We start from the raw sequence: 22,454 nt of genomic DNA, 5'->3' as shown, positions 1-22,454 counted from the left end.
TATAATTCACCCAAATAGGTTGGGTGTGGGAGGGTGTTAGATACACAGTCTGCCTTTGTCAGCCAGTCTGGAGTGCAGTAGCACAATCGTAGTTCACTGTAACCTTGAACTCCTGGGCTCAAGAGATCCTCATGCCTGGGCCTCCCAAGGTACTGGAATTACAGATGTGAGCCACAGTGCCTGGCCCCAATTAAACTGTTGAGTTTTCAGCACCATAAGACAGGGTGAGAAAAAGAAAAACGAAATTAATTAATTAATTTTTGAGTTTGTATTTTTATAACCTTTCACTTTTGAACCATGTAACTGTTTCACATATTCAAAGACTGAGTTAAGTCAGAAAGAAAAAAATCCTAAAATGGAAAATTATTTGAAAAAGTTAAACTGTAAAAAGAGAGAAATGTAACCATAGAGAAAATAATTCCTTGAAGGGACTTTTAAACATAGTGCTCTAATTATTGTGAGACAAAGTAAAAAGGGTAAGAAGCCATTTTGCTCATTTCTGCTTGCCATCTAATTTCACAAAGCCCCTGACTCTGTGAGGAAGTGCAGCTCTCTGGAAAGATGCTTTGAAGGCAAACCAGGATAGAGCACACGGCCCCCAACATCTCTTGCCTGAGTACTATATTCCTTAAAGGAGGAATATGGACGTGCGTGGTGGCTCACGCCTGTAATCCCAGCACTTTGGGAGGCTGAGGAGGGTGGATCACGAGGTCAGGAGATCGAGACCATCCTGGCTAACACGGTGAAACCCCGTCTCTACTAAAAAATGCAAAAAATTAGCTGGGCATGATGGCAGGTGCCTGTAGTCCCAGCTACTAGGGAGGCTGAGGCAGGAGAATGGCGTGAACCCGGGAGGGGGAGCTTGCAGTGAGCCGAGGTCGCACCACTGCACTCCAGCCTGGGGAACAAAGCGAGACTCCGTCTCAAAAAAAAAAAAAAAAAAAAGGAAAGGAGGAATATAGTGCCTTTCCCTACACATGAGATAATGTCTGATAGGATTAGTGATTATGCCTCTGAAATCTAAAACTAGATGTACTCCTGCACTGAAACTTTCATGTGATTTTGCACATACTGAACCTCTACCACAGGTATATAAACAGTGGGCTGAAATACTGTGCTGCAGCAGTCTGACAGAACTCTGAAGGACAGGCCCTGGGCTGTAGACCTCAGTCTATAGTCCTCGGTAAGACTAGACTGAATAAAACTAACATTTTTTTTTTGAGATGGAGTCTGCCTCTGTCCCCAGGCTGGAGTGCAGTACCATGATCTCAGCTCACTGCAATGTCTGCCTCCCAGGTTGAAGCAATTCTCATGCCTCAGCTTCTTCAGTAGCTAGGATTACAGGTGTGCACCAATATGCCCAGCTAATTTTTGTATTTTTAGTGGAGACTAAAATACAACATGGTGAAACTCCGTCTCTACTAAAAATACAAAATTTGCCGGGCGTGGTGACGCATGCCTGTAATCCCAGGTACTTGGGAGGCTGAGGCTTAAAACATAAACTTTCTCAGTGGATTTATTGACACAGATAACAGTCTGTTAAGTGAAAAAAGTTGTCTTGGAGTAGCTCTCTTTCTGGTACAGATAGCTTTACTAACAGAAATTTCCTCTGTGAGTATAAATTTCCTTTACAAAAGGGTAAGTTTATACTTTATTTTAGGCAATTGGGGAGGTAAAGAGGTTTTACTGAGTTGGCTGGTTCTGATTTTTCTTTACTTCAAAATAATATGTCAAAATGGTCTGTTTCGGGGTTGCACGTTCTGAACCTCTTTAACGTAATCAACAAGCAAAGGTTTCTTACAGTTCTGGAGGCTGGGAGATCCAAGATCAAGGAGCCAGCAGATTTATTGTCTGGTGAGGGCTCCCTTCCTGGTTTGTAGATGGCCACCTTCTTAGTGTATCCTCCCATGGCAGAGAGAGAAGGGACTCTAGTCTTTCCCTCCCATTATAAGGGCAGTAATCCTATTATGAGGACTGTATCCTCAAAATCTCATCTAAATCTAATTACCTCTAAAAGGTCTCACTTCCGGGCCGGGCGCGGTGGCTCATGCCTGTAATCCCAGCACTTTGGGAGGCCGAGGCGGGCGGATCACGAGGTCAGGAGATTGAGACCATGGTGAAACCCCGTCTCTACTAAAAATACAAAAAATTAGCCAGGCGCAGTGGCGGGCGCCTGTAGTCCCAGCTACTCCGGAGGCTGAGGCAGGAGAATGGCGTGAACCCGGGAGGCGGAGCTTGCAGTGAGCCGAGATCGCGCCACTGCACTCCAGCCTGGGTGACAGAGCAAGACTCCGTCTCAAAAAAAATAAAAAAATAAAATAAATAAATAAAAATAAAATAAAATAAAAGGTCTCACTTCCAAATACCATCACACTGCGGTATTAAGACTTCAACTTATGAATTTTGGAGGTTCACAAACATTTAAATCATTTTGCCATTTCTTATAATTCACAGTTTCCCCTCCCATACTTTTTTCTTAAAATTTATGTCTTGAAAAACCTGAGTTTTTGATCTGTAGAATCTTTCACAGTCTGAGTTTTTCTGATTATAAATTCATGGTGCAGCTTCACATATTCTATCCTCTTCATTTTAAAAAATCGACAGCTGGGGCCAGGCACAGTAGCTCATGCCTGTAATCCCAGCACTTTGGGAGGCCGAAGCTGGTGGATCACTTGAGGCAAGGAGTTTGAGACCAGCCTGGTCCAACATGGTGAAACTCTGTCGCTACTAAAAATACAAAAATTAGCCAGGTGTGGTGGTGGAAGCCTATAATCCCAGCTACTTGGGAGGCCGAGGCAGGAGAATCGCTTGAACCCAGGAGTTGGAGGTCACAGTGAGCTGAGATTGCGCCACTGTACTTCCAGGCTAGGTGACAGAGCGAGACTCCATCCCCCCCCAAAAAAAAATTGACAGCTGGATCAGAAGTTTGATCCTTTTGGTAAGACTGTAGGTAGCATTATGTTCTTTCATCAAGAGCCATCTAAAGTCTGTTTTTTTTGCCCCTTTTGCTATGTTAGCAGCCATTGATACTTAATGCCAAGATTAATGGATTAACTGGGAGTTGCAAAATAGTGGTATTCTAATTTTGTCAATTTTTTTTTTTTTTTGAGACAGTCTCGCTTTGTTCCCCAGGCTGCAGTGCAGTGGTGCGATCTCTGCTCACTGCAAGCTCCGCCTACCAGATTCACGCTATTCTCCTGCCTCAGCCTCCCGAGTAGCAGGGACCACAGGTGCCCACCACCACGCCCGGCTAATTTTTTGTATTTTTAGTAGAGACCAGGTTTCACTGTGTTAGCCAGGATGGTCTAGATCTCCTGACCTCGTGATCCGCCCGCCTCAGCCTCCCAAAGTGCTGGGATTACAAGCGTGAGCCACCGCACCGGCAATTCTTTTTCAAATTAGGTGGACTATTCTCAGGAAGAGACACTTGTCATCATCTTCTATTTAGTTATCCAGTGGTACAATTCACATATGAGAGGCAGGATACATTTTTAAATTTCTCCCTTTATCAGCTTTCAAGATTGACTTCTTACTCTCCAAAGGCAACAGATTTTTTAAATTATTAGTATATATTAATGGGTTTTGGTTCATTATAATCAAAACCTAATAGGTTTTGATTCATTATAATTGCTATCTTTATTAAAGCTCAGATTGTATCATCTTTGGTCAATGGTAGCATCTACAAGTTGATACCCAAGTTCTTTTTACATGACACTCATAATTTTTTTCAAAAATATTAATTTTCAGAGGTCACCAATGGCTGTTGGGTGGGCATTGCCAGCAGAGAAAGTAGCGTTAAGACTTAAGACAATTTAACACATTTAAGACCAGGCATGGTGGCTCATGCCTATAATCCCAGCACTTTGGGAGGCCAAGGCTGGAGGATTGTTTGAGCCCAGGAGTGGGAGACCAGACTGGGCAACATACGGAGACCTTGTCTATTAAAAAAAAAAAAAAAGAAAAGGCCAGGCCCGGTGGCTCACGCTTGTAATCCCAGCACTTTGGGAGGCTGAGGCGGGTGGATCACGAGGTCAGGAAATCGAGACCACAGTGAAACCCCGTCTCTACTAAAAATACAAAAAAATTAGCCGGGCTTGGTGGCGGGCGCCTGTAGTCCCAGCTACTCCGGAGGCTGAGGCAGGAGAATGGCGTGAACCTGGGAGGCAGAGCTTGCAGTGAGCCGAGATTGCACCACTGCACTCCAGCCTGGGCGACAGAGCGAGACTGTCTCAAAAAAAAAAAAAAAAAAAGAAGAGCTGGGTGTGGTGGTGCACGCCTGTAATCCCTGCACTTTGGGAGGCCGAGGCGGGCGGATTACTTGAAGTCAGGAGTTCGAGACCAGCCTGGCCAACGTGGTGAAACCCTGTCTCTACTAAAAAATACAAAAAATTAGAGAGGTGTGGTGGTGCACGCCTGTAATCCCAGCTACTCCAGAGACTCCAGAGGATGAGGCAGGAGAATTGCTTGAAGCCAGGAGGAAGAGGTTGCAGTAAGCCAAGATCACACCACTTCACTCCACCTTGGGTGACAGAGTGAGACTCTATCTCAAAAAAAAAAAAAAAAAAAATTTGGATGTGGTAGCAGATTCCTGTAGTCCTAGCTACTCAGGAAGATTGCTTGGGCCCAGGGGTTCAAGGTTACATTGAGCTATGATTGCATCAGTACACTCTAGCCTGGGTGAGAGAGTAAGACCCTGTTTCTAAAATATATACATATTTTTATATCAGACAGGTAATATGCTGAGGTCATAACATGGTTTGAGGGAGGCACGTATTACACATGTGTGTGAAAACCCAATCATCATGCTTATGAACTACAAAAGGATCAAAGATACTATTTTTTTTGTGCAAAATTTCAAACATACACAAAAGTAAAAGAAGAGTACAATAGGCTGGGCGTGGTGGCTTACCTCTGTAATCCCAGCACTTTGGAGGTCAAGGCGGGTGGATTACCTGAGGTCAGGAGTTCGAGACAAGCCTGGCCAACGTAGTGAAACCCTGTCTCTACTTAAGATACAAAAGAAAAAATTAGTCGGGTGTGTGGTGGCACATGCCTGTAGTCCCAGCTACTCCGGAGGTTGAGGCAGAATAGCTTGAACTCGGGAGGTGGAGGTTGCAGTGAGCTGAGATTGTGTCACTGCACTCTAGTCTGGGTGACAAAGCGAGACTCTGTCTCAAAAAAAAGAAAGAAGAGAAAAGAATACAATAAACTCCTATTACCCATTATCTGGTTTCAATAATTACTAATACACTGTCAACCTTATTTCATCTATACTACATATGCTCTATTCCTTCCTTATCATCATCATTTTTATTATTATTATTTATTTATTTATTTATTTTTTTGAGACGGAGTCTCGCTCTGTCACCCAGGCTGGAGTGCAGTGGTGCGATCTCGGCTCACTGCAAGCTCCGCCTCCCGGGTTCACACCATTCTCCTGCCTCAGCCTCTCCGAGTAGCTGGGACTACAGGCGCCCGCCACCACGCCCGGCTAATTTTTTTATTTTTATTTTTAGTAGAGACGGGGTTTCACCGTGGTCTCGATCTCCTGACCTCGTGATCCGCCCACCTCGGCCTCCCAAAGTGCTGGGATTACAAGTGTGAGCCACCGCGCCTGGCCTTTTTTTATTATTTTGAGACAGAATCTCCTTCTGTCGCCCAGGCTGGAGTGCGATGGTGGGATCTCGACTCACTGCAACCTCCACCTCCCAGGTTCAAGCGATTCTTCTTTTTTTTTTTTTTGAGAAGGAGTCTCGCTCTTTCACCCAGGCTGGAGTGCAGTGGCGGGATCTCGGCTCACTGCAGCCTCCGCCCCCCGGGATTCATGCCATTCTCCTGCCTCAGCCTCCCGCATAGCTGGGACTACAGGCGCCCGCCACCTCGCCCGGCTAATTTTTTTGTATTTTTAGTAGAGACGGGGTTTCACCGTGTTAGCCAGGATGGTCTCGATCTCCTGACCTAGTGATCCGCCCGCCTCGGCCTCCCAAAGTGCTGGGATTACAGGCGTGAGCCACCGCGCCCGGCTCAAGCGATTCTTCTGCCTCAGCCTCCCGAGTAGCTGGGATTACAGGCGCTTGCCACTGCACCTGGCTAATTTTTATATACATATTTTTTGTTGTTTTTGTTTTTGAGACGGAGTTTCTCTGTTGCCCAGGTGGGAGTGCAGTGGCACGATCTCGGCTCACCGCAACCTCTGCCTCCCGGGTTCAAGTGATTCTCCTGCCTCAGCCTCCCAAATAGCTGGGACTACAGGCATGTGCCACCATGCCCGGCTAATTTTTGTATTTTTAGTAGAGACAGGGTTTCACCATGTTGGCCAGGCTGGTCTCAAACTCCTGACCTCAGGTGATCTGCCCGCCTTGGCCTGCCAAAGTGCTGGGATTACAGGTGTGAGCCACTGTGCCTGGCCAATTTTTGTATTTTTAGTAGAGATGGGGTTTCGCCATCTTGGCCAGGCTGGTCTTGAACTCCTGACCTCGTGATCCACCCGACTCAGCCTCCCAAAGTGCTGGGATTACAGGCGTGAGCCACTGTGCCCTGCCCAGTCTTAGATTTTTATTACCCCCAAATTTTGCCTCCTGGCTGTTTACATTGTCTTCTCTTCCAATCCCAAATTCAGGAAACCACTAACCTGATCTATTAATTTAATCACCCTAGAGCTGTTCATCTTCCTGCTGCTGCCCAGATGAAAGTTCTGGGATTTCCCTTAACTTTAAACACTTAAAGGTAAAATAATCCTGTGGATTAGGATTACGATCCACAGGATTATTTTACTTTTTCTTTCTGTGCTAAATCTCTTATTTCCTGGATCCCATGTTGTCTTCTTTCTTGGTTTTATCCTCCTTTTTCAGGGGGCACCTCTTTCAACAGATTCCTGAGAATAGTTGCCAGGGTGCATTATCACTACACAACTACTTTTTTTTTTTTGTCTTTTTCTTCTTTTTGAGACAGAGTTTTGCTCTTGTCGCCCAGGCTGGAGTGCACTGGCACAATGTCCGCTCACTGCAACCTCCGCCTCCCAGGTTAAAGCTATTCTCCTGCCTCAGCCTCCTGAGTAGCTGTGATTACAGGTGCCTGCCACCACACCCGGCTAATTTTTGTATTTTTAGTAGAGACAAGGTTTCACCATGTTGGCCAGACTGGTCTCAAACTCCCAACCTCAGGTGATCTGCCTGCCTTGGCCTCCCAAAGTGCTGGGATTACAGGCGTGAGCCACCGCGCCTGGCGCCCCCCCTTTAAAAAAAAAAAAAAAAAAAAAAAAACGGAGTTTCGCTCTTGTTGCCCACGCTGGAGTGCAATGGCACAATCTCGGCTCACTGCAACCTCTGCCTCCTGGGTTCAAGCGATTCTCCTGCTTCAGCCTCCCGAGTAGCTGGGATTACAGGCATGCACCACCACACCGGCTAATTTTTGTATTTTTAGTAGAGACGGGGTTTCACCATGTTGGTCAGGCTGGTCTCGAACTGCTGACCTCAGGTGATCTGCCTGCCTCGGCCTCCCAAAATGCTGGGATTACAGGCGTGAGCCAAGGCACCCAGCCCTAATTTTTGTATTTTTAGTAGAGACGGGGTTTCACCATGTTGGCCAGGCTGGTCTCCAACTCCTTTTTTTTTTTTTTTTGAGACGGAGTCTCGCTCTGTCACCCAGGCTGGAGTGCAGTGGCGCAATCTCGGCTCACTGCAAGCTCTGCCTCCCGGGTTCACGCCATTCTCCTGCCTCAGCCTCTCCGAGTAGCTGGGACTACAGGCGCCCGCCACCACGCCCAGCTAATTTTTTTTGTATTTTTAGTAGAGACGGGGTTTCACCGTGGTCTCGATCTCCTGACCTCGTGATCCGCCCGCCTCGGCCTCCCAAAGTGCTGGGATTATAAGCGTGAGCCACCGCCCGGCTGGTCTGCAACTCCTTATCTTGTGATCTGCCTGCCTTGCCTTGAGCCACTGCACCCAGCCCACAAGTGCACTTTTAATGTTATGGACTCTACTATTTTTTATGACTTCCAGAATATTCTATAACTTACACCCCATAGTTTAATATTCCCAATTGAACATTTTCTTCCAATATCTGTATTAAGAAAACTGCAAGGGGTGTCTTTGTCACACTTATGTGAGGATTTCCGCAGGCTAGAGTCCTACAAGTGGAATTGCTGGGGCAGAATGTTAACTAGTTAGGTATGAGCAGAGCAGGAGAGCGCTCCCCACCCCACACACACCAGGACTATTGGGTGACAATCAAATGATGGTCAGGCGGTTCTTAACTATTTCTCTAATGTTCACCGGGGCCAGCGAAAGGCAGGCTCCTAATAGAAAACACCTGAAACTGATCAGTAGCTTAAAGTAAGATCTCAGGAGTGGGGAGAAGCAATGCAAGTTCCCGAAAGTATGCCAACATATAAAGCCTCAAGTCAAGAGGTCAAGCTGCACACTTGGTTTCTCAAGTCGCCTGCTTGGCAGTCTTCCAAGTTGTAGTTTCCTCCTTTTCTTTCCGTCCTGTTCTAAAGCTTTTTGATAAACTTTCACTTCTACTCTGAAACTTGTCTCGGTCTCTCCTGCCTTATGCCCTTCGTGGAATTCTTTCTTCTGAGGAGGCAAGAACTAAGGTTACTGCTGACCCCTACCTATACACGGGGTAACTGCCACCGCTAACAAGAAGGGGAGAATCAGCTTTTCTTTTCTTTCTTTTTTTGAGACAGAAAATTCTGCTGTGTCGCGCGGCTGGAGTGCAGCTGCACGATCTCGGCTTACTGTAACCTCCGTCTCCCGAGTTCAAGCGGTTCTCCTGCCTCAGCCTCCCAAGTAGCTGGGACTACAGGCGCGCGCCACCGTGCCCGGCTAATTTTTGTATTTTTAGTAGAGAAGGGGGTTTCACCACGTTGCCCAGGCTGGTCTCGAACTGCTAACCTCAAGTGATCTGCCCGCCTCGACCTCCCAAAATGCTGGGATAAAGACATGCGCCACCGCGCCCGGCCGAGAATCAGCTTTTCTCTCACATCTGATCTTTCCGTGTGTTTAGGCAGAAGGAAGGCACGGTGGGCTAAGAATCACACGCCCCCTCTTTCCTCCCCGGCCTAACGCACTCTTCTCTCTGTCCCACCACGTGCTGTGTTCGCGAGCCCCCATCACTCATGCATCCAAACCAACTAGATTTTTGCTTCCATTTCCCTCCCGGAAAAGGCGGGACAGCGAACACCGGCGTTTCCGCCGCTGAGGGGCCGAGGCCCGGAGGGCGCCGCGTAGCCGTCGCGAGCTGATGACGTCAAACGCCGTGTGCTCACCCACGTGTGGTGCCCCTTTCCCGGTGTCGGCGCTGGAGCTGAGGACGCCTTTCCTGGGGGCGTAGTTGGTGGTGGCTGCTTGGGCACTGGGACCTCGGCGGCTTGGGGACGCTGGCCGCGAAGTAGGGAGCGCAGGTGGCCCCTCGGGGTGAGGGCCCTGGGTCATGGAGCACTTCTTGCTGGAGGTGGCAGCCGCGCCGCTGCGGTTAATCGCAGCCAAGAACGAGAAGAGCCGCAGTGAGTTGGGCAGGTTCTTGGCCAAGCAGGTAAGACGTGAAGGGAGAGGGAAGGCGCCGGACCGACTGGGTCGCCCCACTAGTAAGCTTCCTGCGCTCCCCCGCCGATACTCGCCGCTTTAAGGGGAGAGTGGTGCAGCCTCAAGTCAAGCTGGCCCCCTCCTCTGGGCTGGCGCAGGTCGTGGAGGTTTCCGAGCGTGTTTGAGGCGATTGGAAGGAGTCTTTTGTTTTTATCTGGGGGAGCCTTCCAGTACCCTTCCCACCGCCTCTCACCCCTATGCAAGCGCTTTGGCTGCTTGTGGCGGAGGTGGCCTTCCGAAAGGAATGTGGTTTGTTTTTCTGAAATTGAGGTTGCGTTTCTGCCGTTTTGACAAGTGTACGTATCACCTAAGTGTGCGTAGTGCAGCCGCTCCTGTTAGTTTGGGTGAACTATTGACAAATATTGATTGCATTCCTGTTGTGCGTAAGGAACGGTGTGGCGCTGTGAGAAAGTGGGTAGATAAATTCGTTACGATCTCTGCCATGAGGGAAATTTGCATCTATTTTTGGAGACAGTTCGTAAACACTTAAAACAGCTGAAGGACAAAGCAAGACAGCGAATACTCACTGTAACTAACTATACAAATTATAAGGTTAATTAGAGTTTTCTGGGAAATAGGTCTTCGGGCTTTTAAGAACCTTCTCATTGACTCCTTCTACCTGAGTTGAAGACACTTTTTTTTTTTTTTTGAGATGGAGTCTCGCTGTGTCGCCAGGCTGGAGTGCAGTGGCGCGATCTCGGCTCACTGCACCCTCCGTCTCCTGGGTTCAAGCGATTCTCCTGCCTCAGCCTCCCAAGTAGCTGGGATTACAGGCGCGCGCCACCACGCCTAGCTAATTTTTGTATTTTTAGCAGAGACGGGGTTTCACCATGTTGGGCAGGATGGTCTCGATCTCTTGACCTCGTGATCCGCCCGCCTCAGCCTCCCAAAGTGCTGGGATTACAGGCGTGAGCCACGGGACAGGTGAGTGTGGTCCCCGGTACTTGGGTCCCAGGCGTGGCTAATTAAAAAAAATTTTTTTTTTTTTGGTAGCTATAAGGTCCCCCTTTGTTGCCCCGACTGGTCTGGAACCCCTGGCTCAAGTGATCATCCTGCCTTGGCTCCCAAAGTGCAGGGATTGTAGGAGTGAGCCACCGTGTCCGGCGTAAAATTTTTTTTTTTTTTTTTTTTTTGAGACGGGGTCCCGCCCTGTTGTCCAGACTGGAGTGCAATGGCCCACCATCTCAGCTCACTGCAACCTCCGCCTCCCGAGTTCAAGCGATTCTTCTGTCTCAGCCTCCCGAGTAGCTGGGATTACAGGCGTGCGCCACCATGCCTGGCTAATGTTTTGTATTTTTAGTAGAGACGGGGTTTCACTGTGTGGGTCAGGCTGGTCTCCTGACCTCAGGTGATCCACCCGCCTTGGCCTCCTAAAGTGCTGGGATTACAGGCATGAGCCACGGCGCCCAGCCCTGAAGTATTTTTTTGATGTATCTCCAGCCCAATTGTTCTGGGGAGTGGGGCCAATTTTGCTCCCAGGGACAAATCTGGAGACCTTTATGGTTATCACAACTGTTCATTATGGGGGTGCTACTAGCATCTAGTGCATCAAGGCCAGGGATGCTGCTATGCATTCTGTTATGTATGGGACAACCCCCTACAACAGAGTTATCCGTCGTAAATGGCAGTGGTGCAAAATTAAGAAACCCTGCCCCAGACTGGTTGTTTACTTTCTGCTCAGGGCTTGCTATTTCAGCAACACTAAGCTGCCTGCAATGACCGCAGGTTGTTACCCTCCACTGTTGTTGACTGGAGTCACCTCCCGTTGTTAATGTCTGTTATTGTCAGGACCATTCCTCGCTGTTACTTGCCTCATTGACTTTGCATTTCCTTTCCTTAGAAGGCTGCATCTCTCTTCTATGCCCTGCTTAGGACTTGTTTGTTAACTTGTTTGTTCTGGAAGACTGCTTTTGTAATGGTCTTCCCCAGGAAGACTTTTCTGACTTTACCCTTTCCCCTTCCTCTTAACCTTTGTTTCAACTAATTGATTCTCAGTGGTTGATTAAGAGTATGTCCAGAGAAGGGGACTGTGTAGCTGTAGTGTCCAGTACAGTGTCTGATATGCAGTAGGCAGTAAATGTTTATTGACTGTATTAACAGGTTAAGGTACTCACAAATTGTGATACTTTTGTCAATGAAAAGTGTCAAACTCTAAAATATTTTAAGAGATTTATTCTGAGCTAAATGTGAGTTACCATGGCTCATGACACAGCCCCAGGAGATCTTGAGAAAATGTGCCCAAGGTGGTCGGGCTACAGCTTGGTTTTATACGTTTTAGGGAGACCTAAGACATCAGTCAGTACATGTAAGATGTACATTGGTTTGGTCTGGAAAGCTGGGACAACTCCAAGGGTGAGGGGGGCGGTCTTCCAAGTCACAGGTGGATTCAAAGATTTGCTGACTGGCAATTGGCTGAGAGTTTATTTAAATCCCTGGAATCAATAGAATGGAGTGTCTAGGTTAAGATAGGGGTGTGGAGGCTGGGCACAGTGGCACACGCCTGTAATCCCAGCACTTTGGGAGGCCGAGGCGGGTGGATCATGAGCTCAGGAGATCGACATCATTCTGGCTAACATGGCGAAACCCTGTCTTTACTAAAAATATGAAAAATTAGCTGGGCATGGTGGCAGGCACCTGTAGTCCCAGCTACTCAAGAGGCTGAGGCAGGAGAATGGCATGAACCTGGGAGGCGGAGCTTGCAGTGAGCTGAGATTGTGCCACTGCACTCCAGCCTGGGCAACAGAGCGAGACTCTGTCTCAAAAAAAAAAAAAAAAAAAAAAAAGATAGGGATGTGGAGACCAAGGTTCATATTATGCAAATGAAGCCTCCAGGTAACAGGTTTCAGAGAGAACAGATTGCAAATGTTTCTTTTTTTAAAATTTTTATTATTTTTTAAAGAGATAGGATCTTGCTCTGTTGTCCAGGCTGGTCTAGAACTCCTAGGCTCAAGTGATCCACCTACCTCAGCCTCCCAAAGTGCTGGGATTATAAGCCTAGCCTGTAAATGATTTTTTTTTTCCCAAATGCAGTCTCCTCACCCCCACCCCCAGACGGAGATGGAGTCTTGCTCTGTCACCCAGGCTGGACTGCAGTGGCGCAATCTCAACTCACTGCAACCTCCGCCTCCTGGGTTCAAGCAGTTCTCCTGCCTCAGCCTCCCGAGTAGCCGGGATTACAGGCGCCTGCCACTGCGCCTGGCTAATTTTTGTATTTTTAGTAGAGACGGGGTTTCACCACATTAGCCAGGCTGGTCTCGAACTCCTGACCTCAGGTGATCCACCCGCGTCAGCCTCCCAAAGTGCTGGGATTACAGGCGTGAGCCACTGCGCCCAGCCACAAAACAGTCTTTATTATGAGAAAGTAGTGTTATCTAGTCTTTATTATAAGAAAGCAATGCTATCTGGTTTCTTTCTAATAAAATGACAAAGTAGGTTTCTTAAATAATTTATAAAGGGCAGGAATTGCTCTTGAACAGGGCTCCCCCTTCTGGCACACCCACAGTGCTCTGCCTTAAGCATATAAATAGGTACCTGTGAGCCCAGGGTTTAAGCCTGGAACTATCTCCTATGCCTTCCTCCAGGTCCCTGGTAGGGAAAGCAGGGATGAGAGTGGTGCCTCCAAGGGCCTTGGCATTGGAAACACAGTGGGTGAGTGACTCCGTGGATGACTCCCCAAAAACCAAGCACCTGGTTTGAGTTCAGAGCTCTCAAACATCTGATGCTGGCTCTTCACATTGTAGATGAAGCAAATACCAGGCTCAAGGTCAAGTATACAATGCATTTCTAAGCCCAAGAGTCCCCTTGGGGAGTAGAAGGAACAATTCTCCCCACCTCTGCAAGATCTCCCCAAGACACTCTCAGGCTGTGGCAGGCAGTCACTGATGGGTCCAGATGTGGCTGGAGCAGGGGGGTTCTGGGCTCCTTGCTAGTCGGGTCTTTGTTAGCAGTGGCCCAGTGGTACTGATGACTCCTGGGAGCTTCCACCAGGAAGCTCATGGGGAAGCACAGACATTCTTGGGTATGAAGCGTTGGTGGTCAGACAGGGCTTGTTTCCTGCAGGGCACTTCCTCAATCATGAATGAGAGTATCATTTCACCACTCTCTTCTGCCATAATGGCTTCATCCAGCTCTTGGGACTGCTTCTGGAGATGCCGAATTCCTGCTCCCCATAGGCTCTAGGTCACTATCAGACTCACTGGGAGAGCAGAGGAGCTCCGTCGAGCAGTAGGGGCTCTGGAAGGCAGTCTCCCGCCTCCACTGCCGTAGAGGGTGGGCACCTGAGCCCAGCCCGTCCAGGTAGAGAGGTGGTGATGCACAGGGGTCTGTGGCTGAGTGGTCAGAGGCAGCTCCAGACAGCCGAATCCTCTTCTGGCTCAGGCTGTAAGTTGGGGAGCCACTGCCCTCCCTTTTGTACCCCTTTCTTCTTCCTCCTGGCCTTCACCTGGGTCTCTACCAGCCACTTGGTGCTACTTTGGCAGGACTCCTGGATTCTCTGTGACATGGCACCCAGGGTGCTCTTAGCTGAGCGAGCTGCAGCCTGGAGTCTCTTACTGCCCTGACCCTGGTTTCTAGGGGTTTCTAGGAGGTGCCTGTCCAGAGGTTGAGGTTGATGGCTCTTAGGGGCAGCCTCCTTTGGAACTGTCTGCACAGAGAACCCAGGGCCCTGGCGGAGATCTCCCGATGGCTGACCATAGGCTGCAGCTCCTTGCTGTCCAGCAGCTGCTCCTGGTGCTGGAGAGATCTCCAGTGCATGGAGGCCCTCACATCCTGCCACTGAGAAACCATCTGTCTGGCCAAGAGTCTACTCTGCCCACTAGACCTCAACACCCCCAACATATGCCTGAAGCCAAGCACTGTAAATGTTAAATGTTTCTTATAAGACTTAAAGAGACAACTTTGCAAGGCCATTTCAAAATTTGTCAAAGCTATATATTTTGGGCCAGATGTGGTGGCTCATGCCTGTCATCACAGCACTGTTGGAGGCTGAGGGAGGAGAATTGTTTGAACCCAGGAGTTTGAGACCAGGTTGGGCAACATAGCAGAGAGAGACTGTCTCTACCAAAAAAAAAAGGGGGGGGGTTAAAATACTGCTGAAATACTTCTTTCAGGGTTTGCTGTCTGTCATATTTGTATCTTATTGCTACCAGTAGTCTATTTTGTCAGTCCTAAGGTTTTAATGCTAATGCTGGTTAGCTGTGCCAGAATTCCAAAGGGAAGAGAGTATAATGAGGCGTGTCTGACCACCCATTCCCAGCATGGCCTGAACTGGTGTTTCAGGTTTACTTTAGAATGCACTTGACTGAGAGGAGAAGGATTTACCTTCATTCAGTTGGTTGGGGGGGCTTAGAATTTTATTTTTGGTTTATGCTTTCTTTTTTATTTTTTTTTTATTATTTATTTATTTATTTATTTATTTTTGAGACGGAGTCTCGCTCTGTCACCCAGGCTGGAGTGCAGTGGCGCAGTCTCGGCTCACTGCAAGCTCCGCCTCCCGGGTTCACGCCATTCTCCTGCCTCAGCCTCTCCGAGTAGCTGGGACTACAGGCGCCCGCCACCACGCCTGGCTAATTTTTTTTTTTTTTTTTTTTTTTTTTTTTTTTGTATTTTTAGTAGAGACGGGGTTTCACCGTGTAAGCCACGATGGTCTCGATCTCCTGACCTCGTGATCCGCCCGCCTCGGCCTCCCAAAGTGCTGGGATTACAAGCGTGAGCCACCGCGCCCGGCCTCTTTTTATTTTTTAAGACAGGGTCTGGAGAGCAGTAGCCTTGACATCCTAGGTTCAACTGATCATCTTACTTTAGGACCCTCCCCATCCCCTCCAGTAGCTGGAACTATAGGCATGCCACCACGTCTGGCTAATTTTTTTTTTTTTTTAAATCTTAGGTAGAAACAAGGTCTTGCTGTGTTGCCTAGGCTGGTCTCAAACTGTTGGGCTCAAGCAGTCCTCCCACCTTGGCCACCCAAAATGCAGGGATTACAGGCATATTTACTTATTTTTGGCAGAACGTAGCTTTAACTTTCAGTGTTTGAAGCAAATGATGACAGTGTTGATGCTTTAATGCTTCCCCTGCCCGAGACAGGGTCTCCCTTTATGGCCTGGGCTAGAGTACAGTGATCATAGTTCACTTCAGCCTTGACCTCCTGGGCTCAAATGGTCCTTCCACCTCACCCTTCTGAGTAGTTGGGACAACAGGTGCACAATACCATGCCTGACTAATTTCTTTTTTTTTTTTTTTTTTTGAGACAGAGTCTTGCAGTGTCACCCAGGCTGGAGTGCAATGGCATGATCTTGGCTCACTTCAACCTCTGCCTCCTGGGTTCAAGCAATTCTCCTGCTTCAGCCTCCCAAGTAGCTGGGATTACAGGCACCTGGCACCGTGCCCAGCTAATTTTTGTATTTTTAGTAGAGATAGGGTTTTGCCATGTTGGCAAGGCTGCTTTTGACCTCCTGACCTCAGGTGATCCTCCTGCCTCAGCCTCCTGAAGTGCTAGGATTACAGGCATGAGCCACTTGCCTGGCTAATTTCTAAAAAAAATTTTGTGGCTGAGCACAGTGGTTCAGGCCTGTACCAGCACTTTGGGAGGCCAAGGTGGGCAGATCACTTGAGGTTGGGAGTTTGAGACCAGCCTGACCAACATGGAGAAACCCCTTCTCTACTAAAGATACGAAATTAGCCAGGTGTGGTGGCGCATGCCTGTAATCCCAGCTACTGGGGAGGCTGAGGCAGGAGAATCTCTTGAACCTGGGAGGCAGAGGTTGTGGTGAGCCGAAATCGCGCCATTGCACTCCAGCCTGGGCAACAACAATGAAACTCCCTCTCAAAAAAAAAAAAATTTTTTTTTGTAGAGATGGTGAGTCTCACCATGTTGCCCAGGCTGGTCTTGAACTCTTGGGCTCAAGCCATCCTCCCTCCTTGGCCTACCAAAGTGTTGGGATTGCAGGTATGAGCCACTGTACCCAGCCTAATTGCTTAGGTTTTATAGAGTAGTTTAGGAATTGTTTCTTTTTAGCTGAAAATACACATCTCAGCTGATACATGTAATTATAAATAATAACACTGAGGTAGAAAAACTTGCCTTATCCTTTTAATTAACTCTGCTTTGAGAAGGGCTAACTGATCAGTTAGCAGTTGAATATAACAATATAGTAATTTCATTACTCAAAACAGTAAAAAAATTCAGTATGTTAAGCATACAGACATACAAATATGAAGACTTTTTTTCCTTTTCTATTTTTGTTGGCTAATTATTGGGAAATTGATGAATTTTGTTATAGCAAAGGAATGGAATTGGTTTGTATTTTTGGTGGGAAGAGAAGAGCTGAGCCACCTTAAAAATGTTTTTTCTTGGCCAGGCGCGGTGGCTGAGCTCAGACAATCTACCTGCCTTGGCCTCCCAAAGTGCTAGGATTACAGGCGTGAGTAACCACACCCGGCCAATAAAAATGTTTTTTCTTGGCTGGGCGTGGTGGCCCACACCTGTAATCCCAGCATTTTGGGAGGCCAAGGTGGGCGAATCACGAGGTCAGGAGTTTGAGACCAGCCTGGCCAACATAGTGAAACTCCGTCTCTACTAAAAATACAAAAATTAGCCGGGTGTGCTGGCGCATGCCTGTAATCCCAGCTACTCGGGAGGCTGAGGCAGGAGAATTGCTTGAACCCGGGAGGCAGAGGTTGCAGTGAACCGAGATCAGGCCACTGCACTCCAGCCAGGGCAACAGAGCGAGACTCTGCCTCAGAAAAAAAAAAAAAAGTTTTTTCTTGTATTTGTTAAGTAATCAGTATTCTTCAGCTTTCCTCATACTTGCTTGTATCCCAGCCACCTAAATAAAACCCATTTAAGCTTCACAGAATGTTAAGAGAAGTGAGAAAATACAAAGGTGTAGCTGGGAGGAATGCAGTCCTTTCCCTTTTCCAGTGGGTCCCAGTCTCCCAAGGAGAAAGGCAAGATTTCCTAAGAATGTTACGGGAGTAATCACAGGTTTAAGAAGTAAATCCTGGCTGGTCGCAGTGGCTCACACTTATAATCCCAGCACTTTGGGAGGCCGAGGTGGGTGGATCATGAGGTCAAGATATTGAGACCATCCTGGCCAACATGGTGAAACACCGTCTCTACTAAAAATACAAAAAATTAGCCGGGCGTGGTGGCGGGCGCCTGTAGTCCCAGCTACTTGGGAGGCTGTGGCAGGAGAATTGGTTGAACTGAACCCGAGAGGGAGGCAGAGGTGACAGTGAGCTGACATTGTACCACTGCACTCTAGCCTGGCGACAGAGTGAGACCCTATCTTAAAAAAAAAAAAATAAAAAGAAGTAAATCCTTTAGCATTCATTGTCCTGTTTTTATTTCCTACAATAGCAAGCCAGCTGACATGGTCAAAGATGCTTTGATTAGCAAGGCCCCTGGGTTTACATAAGGAGAAAGCTGATTATGTAGTTTTCCTATAACCCCCACCCACCCCCTAGATACTCATAGGTATCCTAGTCTAGCTGGTCTCTTTTCTTGCAGGCCTGGCATTTACCCTTTCATGGGTTTTAGTAAAACATTTATAATTTTTTAAAACTTCATTAACTAGTAGTATTCATGCAGAATACTAGGAAAATTCAGGAAAGCACCACCCGTATTGTGGGTTAAATTGTGTCTGCCAAAAATATATGTAGAAGTCCTAGCCTGTAATACCTGAATGTGACCCTATTTGGAAATGAGGTCTTTGCAGATGTAATAAAGTCAGGATGAGATAATTAGATAGGGCCTTAATCCAATATGACTGTTTCTCTTTCGCCCAGGCTTGAGTGCAGTGGTGCAATCTCAGCTCATTGCAACCTCCACCTCTTTGGTTCAAGCGATTCTCCTGCCTCAGCAGCTGGGATTACAGGTGTGTGCCACCACGTCCAGCTAATTTTTGTATTTTTAGTAGAGATAGGGTTTCACTATATTGGCCAGGCTGGTCTTGAACTCCCGACCTCAAGTGATCTGTCCACCTCAGCCTCCCAGAGTACTGGAATTACAGCCGTGAGCCACACACCCAGCCCAATATGACTGTTCGTATAAGAAGAGGAGAGAAAAGACATAAAGGGAAGATGGCCATGTGGTGATGACAGAAATACATATTGGAGTGATAAATCTGCAAGACAAGGAACAACAGGGATTGATGATGACAACCAGAAGCTAGGAAGAGGCAAGGAAGGATTCTCCCCTATAGGTTTCAAAGGAGTATGGCCTTGCTGACACCCTGATCTTGGACTTCCAGACTTTAGAATTGTGAGACAATACATTTCTGTTTTATTAATTTGTTTTTTGTTTTGTTTTGTTTTTTTGAGACAGAGTCTTACTCTGTTGCCCAGGCTAGAGTACAGTGGCACGATCTCGGTTCACTGCACCCTCTGCCTCCCGGGTTCAAGCGATTCTCCTGCCTCAGCCTCCCTAGTAGCTGGGACTACAGGCACCCGCCACCATACCTGGCTAATTTTTGTATTTTTAGTAGAGACGGGGTTTCACCATATTGCTCAGGCTGGTCTCGAACTCCTGACCTCAGGTAATCCACCCACCTCAGCCTCCCAAAGTGCTGGGATTACAGATGTGAGCCACTGTACCCGGCCTTGTTTTTTTTAAGTCAGTTTGTGGTATTTTGTTATGACAGCTCTGGGAAATTAATACAGGTAAGAAAAACAGTCAGAGACTGCCCATATTAATATTTTGATAGATAATATTCCAAACTTAATTTTTTTTTTTTTTTTTTTTTAATGAAACGGAGTCTCACTCTGTTGCCTAGGCTGGGGTATAGTGGTGCAATCATGGCTCACTGCAGCCTCTACGTTCCAGGCTCAGGTGATTTCCCCCAACTCCAGCCTCATGAGTAGTAGGGACTACAGGCACACACCACCAAGTCTGGCTAATTTTTTATTTTATTTTATTTTATTTATTTATTTTGAGAGGGAGTCTTGCTCTGGCACCCAGGATTGAGTGCAGTGGCATGATCTTGGCTCACTGCAACCTCTGCTTCCTGGGTTCAAGCGATTCTCCTGCCTCAGCCTCTCGAGTAGCTGGGACTACAGGTATGTGCCACAATGCCCGGCTAATTTTTGTACCTTTAGTAGAGATGGTGTTTCGCTATGTTGGTCAGGCTGGTCTTGAATTCCTGACCTCAAGTAATCCACCCGCCTTGGCCTCCCAAAGTTCTGGGATTACAAGAGTGAGCCACTGCACCCAGCCAAGCCTGGCTAACTTTTGTATTTTTTGTAGAGATGGGGTTCTGCCATGTTGCCCAGGCTGGTCTCGAACTCCTGGGCTCAAGAGATCTGCCTGCCTTGGCCTCCCAAAGTGCTGAGATTACAGGTGTGAACCACTATGTTCAGTCTTGTATATATAGTCTTTTCTCTACAAATCTGGGAAGATAAAATAAAAAGGTTTAAATATATATGAAGCTATGCAAACAGTGCTGTAACAGGAAAGAGTCAAATATACATACTTCTTTTTTTTTTTTTTTTTTTTTTTTGAGACAGGGTCTTACTCTGTCACCCAGGCTGGAGTGCAGGGGCACGATCTCAGCTCACTGCACCCTCGACCTTCCGGGCTCAAGTGCTTCTCCTGCCTCAGCCTCCCTGGTAGCTGGGATTACAGGCTCCCACCACCATGTCCAGCTAATTTTTGTATTTTTAGTAGAGATGGGGTTTCAGCATGTTTCTCAGGCTGGTCTCAAATTCCTGAGCTTAGGTGATCCTCCCGCCTTGGCCTCCCAAAGTGCTGGGATTACAAGCGTGAGCCACCGTGCCCAGCCAAATATCTATACTTTTGTTCATGATAGAATAACTAGTACTGGATTAGCTCTGTTGCCAAAACAACTAGAAAAAGAGGAAAAAATCCATGTGAAAAACGTTCAAACATTGGATGAAAGGTAGGTAGCACAGGATTGGGATTCCTAAAATTGGGAAACAAGGTGAGCCCTAGAATGATTCCGGCTGTCTACCTGGAATCACTTATAGGACTGACTCAAAGGAAGAATGAAGTTCAGCAGTGGTGGTCCTACTGAGCTGAGAAGACAGAGCTCAGAGTTGCGCTAGTTGGAATATGCTGGGAAGGGTGTTGGAATGAAGGGAATAGCTCTAGAAATATGGGGTCTGGTGAGTACTGGCTGAATGTAAAGCTGTGTTTTCTTAGGGAAATTTCGTGAGCTATGCAAAGAATAACTACTGGAGTTTTTCTGTGTAGGAGATGTTCAACTCCTACTAGTTGGAGTGGAATGACCAAGTCGAATACTGGCATAATTAGTGTGGAACCCAGAAGGGCCACACTCTAGGGCTAAATCAGCCCTCAAAGGTCTTTCTAGACCAATACTAACAAAACTTAAAAACAAGTCTTGAAAGGATCAAGCTGACCTACAAGCTGATTAATTGCCTGCTAGAATAAAGGAAGAGAGCAAAATCTAGACACATATCTACAACATTCAGCATCCGATTAAAAAAGTACTAGATATAGGAAAAGGAAAATGGTGGCTCATTACCAGGAGAAAAGTCAGTCACTATAACAGACCCCAAAATAATAAAGATATTTAAATTAATAAACAAGGACTTTAAAAAGTGATTATATAATGATGATATGAATGTTCGGGAAAAAAAAAAGAAAAAAGTGATTATAGGCTGGGCCAAGAGGCACCACTTGAGGCCAGGAGTTTGTGATCAGTCTGAGCCTGGGCAACAAAGTGAGACCCCGTCACTCTCAAAAACATAAAAAAATAGTAATTATATTTGCAGGGACTTGAAGGGAAACATAAACATAATGAGAGATATTTAAGCTATGAAAAAAGCAAGTGAAATAAAAAAATACAATCTTAGCAATGAATATTTTACTGGATAGGCCTCATCGAAGATTAGACAGTTCACAAGAAAAAAACATTGAATTACAAGATACGGCAATAGAAATTATCTAGGCTTAAACAGACACGGTGGGAAAAAGCTGGAATAAAAATGCTTCAGTGATCTGTGAGACATTATCAACTAGTCTACTGTATGTGTAATTGGAGTTACAGGAGGAGGGAGAGAAGAGAAACAGTAGAAATATAAAAAGATAATCTCAAAATTTCTAAAGTTGGTGAAAAATAATTCACAGATCCCAAAAACTCATAATCTTAAATCTGATAAACACAAAACCACACCAAGCCACATCATAATCAAGTTGCTAGAAACAAGTAATAAATAACATCTTAAAAATTGCCAGAAAAAAAGACACTTTACTTGTAGAGGAGCAAAGATAAAAATGACTGCTGATTTCTTAACAGAAACAACACAATGAAACATCTTTCAAATGCTGAGAAAAACCATAACCCCCTTGCGTGGTGGCGCATGCCTGTAATCCAGCACTTTAGGGGCTGAGGTAGGTGGATCTCTTGAGCCCAGGAGTTCGAGACCAGCCTGGGCAATGTGGTGAAACCCTGACTGTAGTAAAAATACAGAAATTAGCCAGGCATGGTTGTGTGTGCCTGTAGTCCCAGCTACTTGGGAGGATGAGGCAGGAGGATCACTTGAGTCCGGGAAGTCGAGGCTGCAGTGAGCTGATATCAAAGAACTCCAGCCTGGGTGACAGAGGGAAACCCTGTCCCCAAAAAATAAAATAAAAAACAAAACAGTGTTTGCTTAAGAAAGAATTTTGTATGTAAAAAGTCTTAAGGAATCTTCAAAATAAAGAATTGCATAAGATCACAGGATACCAGGTCAATGTATAAAAATGAGTTATTATTTTTATATTTAAAATTATTGAGGAATGAAATTTATATTTTATGTATTTTATTTTTAAGAGACAGAGTCTCATTCTGTTACCCAGGCTGGAGTGCAGTGGGCACGGTCATGGCTTACTGCAGCCTCGAACTTCTGGGC

General features: G+C 46.7%; 1 protein-coding gene, 1 non-coding gene and 1 pseudogene across 2 annotated transcripts in view; 1 reads left to right on the top strand and 2 right to left on the bottom strand.

The window, feature by feature from the left end:
* Positions 1 to 4,721: 4,721 nt before the first annotated feature.
* LOC115834578 lies at positions 4,722 to 4,825 on the bottom strand. Its single transcript, XR_004029518.1, has one exon. It is a non-coding gene; the product is annotated as a small nucleolar RNA U13 (small nucleolar RNA).
* Positions 4,826 to 9,245: 4,420 nt separating this feature from the next.
* Positions 9,246 to 22,454, top strand: part of MDN1 (midasin AAA ATPase 1) — a 179,395-nt gene continuing 166,186 nt past the window's right edge. Inside the window, exon 1 of the mRNA XM_030809472.1 lies at positions 9,246 to 9,537. Within this exon, the coding sequence (XP_030665332.1) occupies positions 9,436 to 9,537 (102 nt within the window). The 5' untranslated portion in view covers positions 9,246 to 9,435. The remainder of the gene's footprint in view (positions 9,538 to 22,454) is intronic.
* On the bottom strand, positions 12,970 to 14,524 carry LOC100602185 (annotated as a pseudogene).

This window comes from Nomascus leucogenys, chromosome 3, assembly GCF_006542625.1.
Source record: "Nomascus leucogenys isolate Asia chromosome 3, Asia_NLE_v1, whole genome shotgun sequence".
NCBI lineage: Eukaryota > Metazoa > Chordata > Mammalia > Primates > Hylobatidae > Nomascus > Nomascus leucogenys.
Note: the sequence above shows the minus strand (reverse complement) of the source record. Positions and strands in the feature narration are given on the sequence as shown.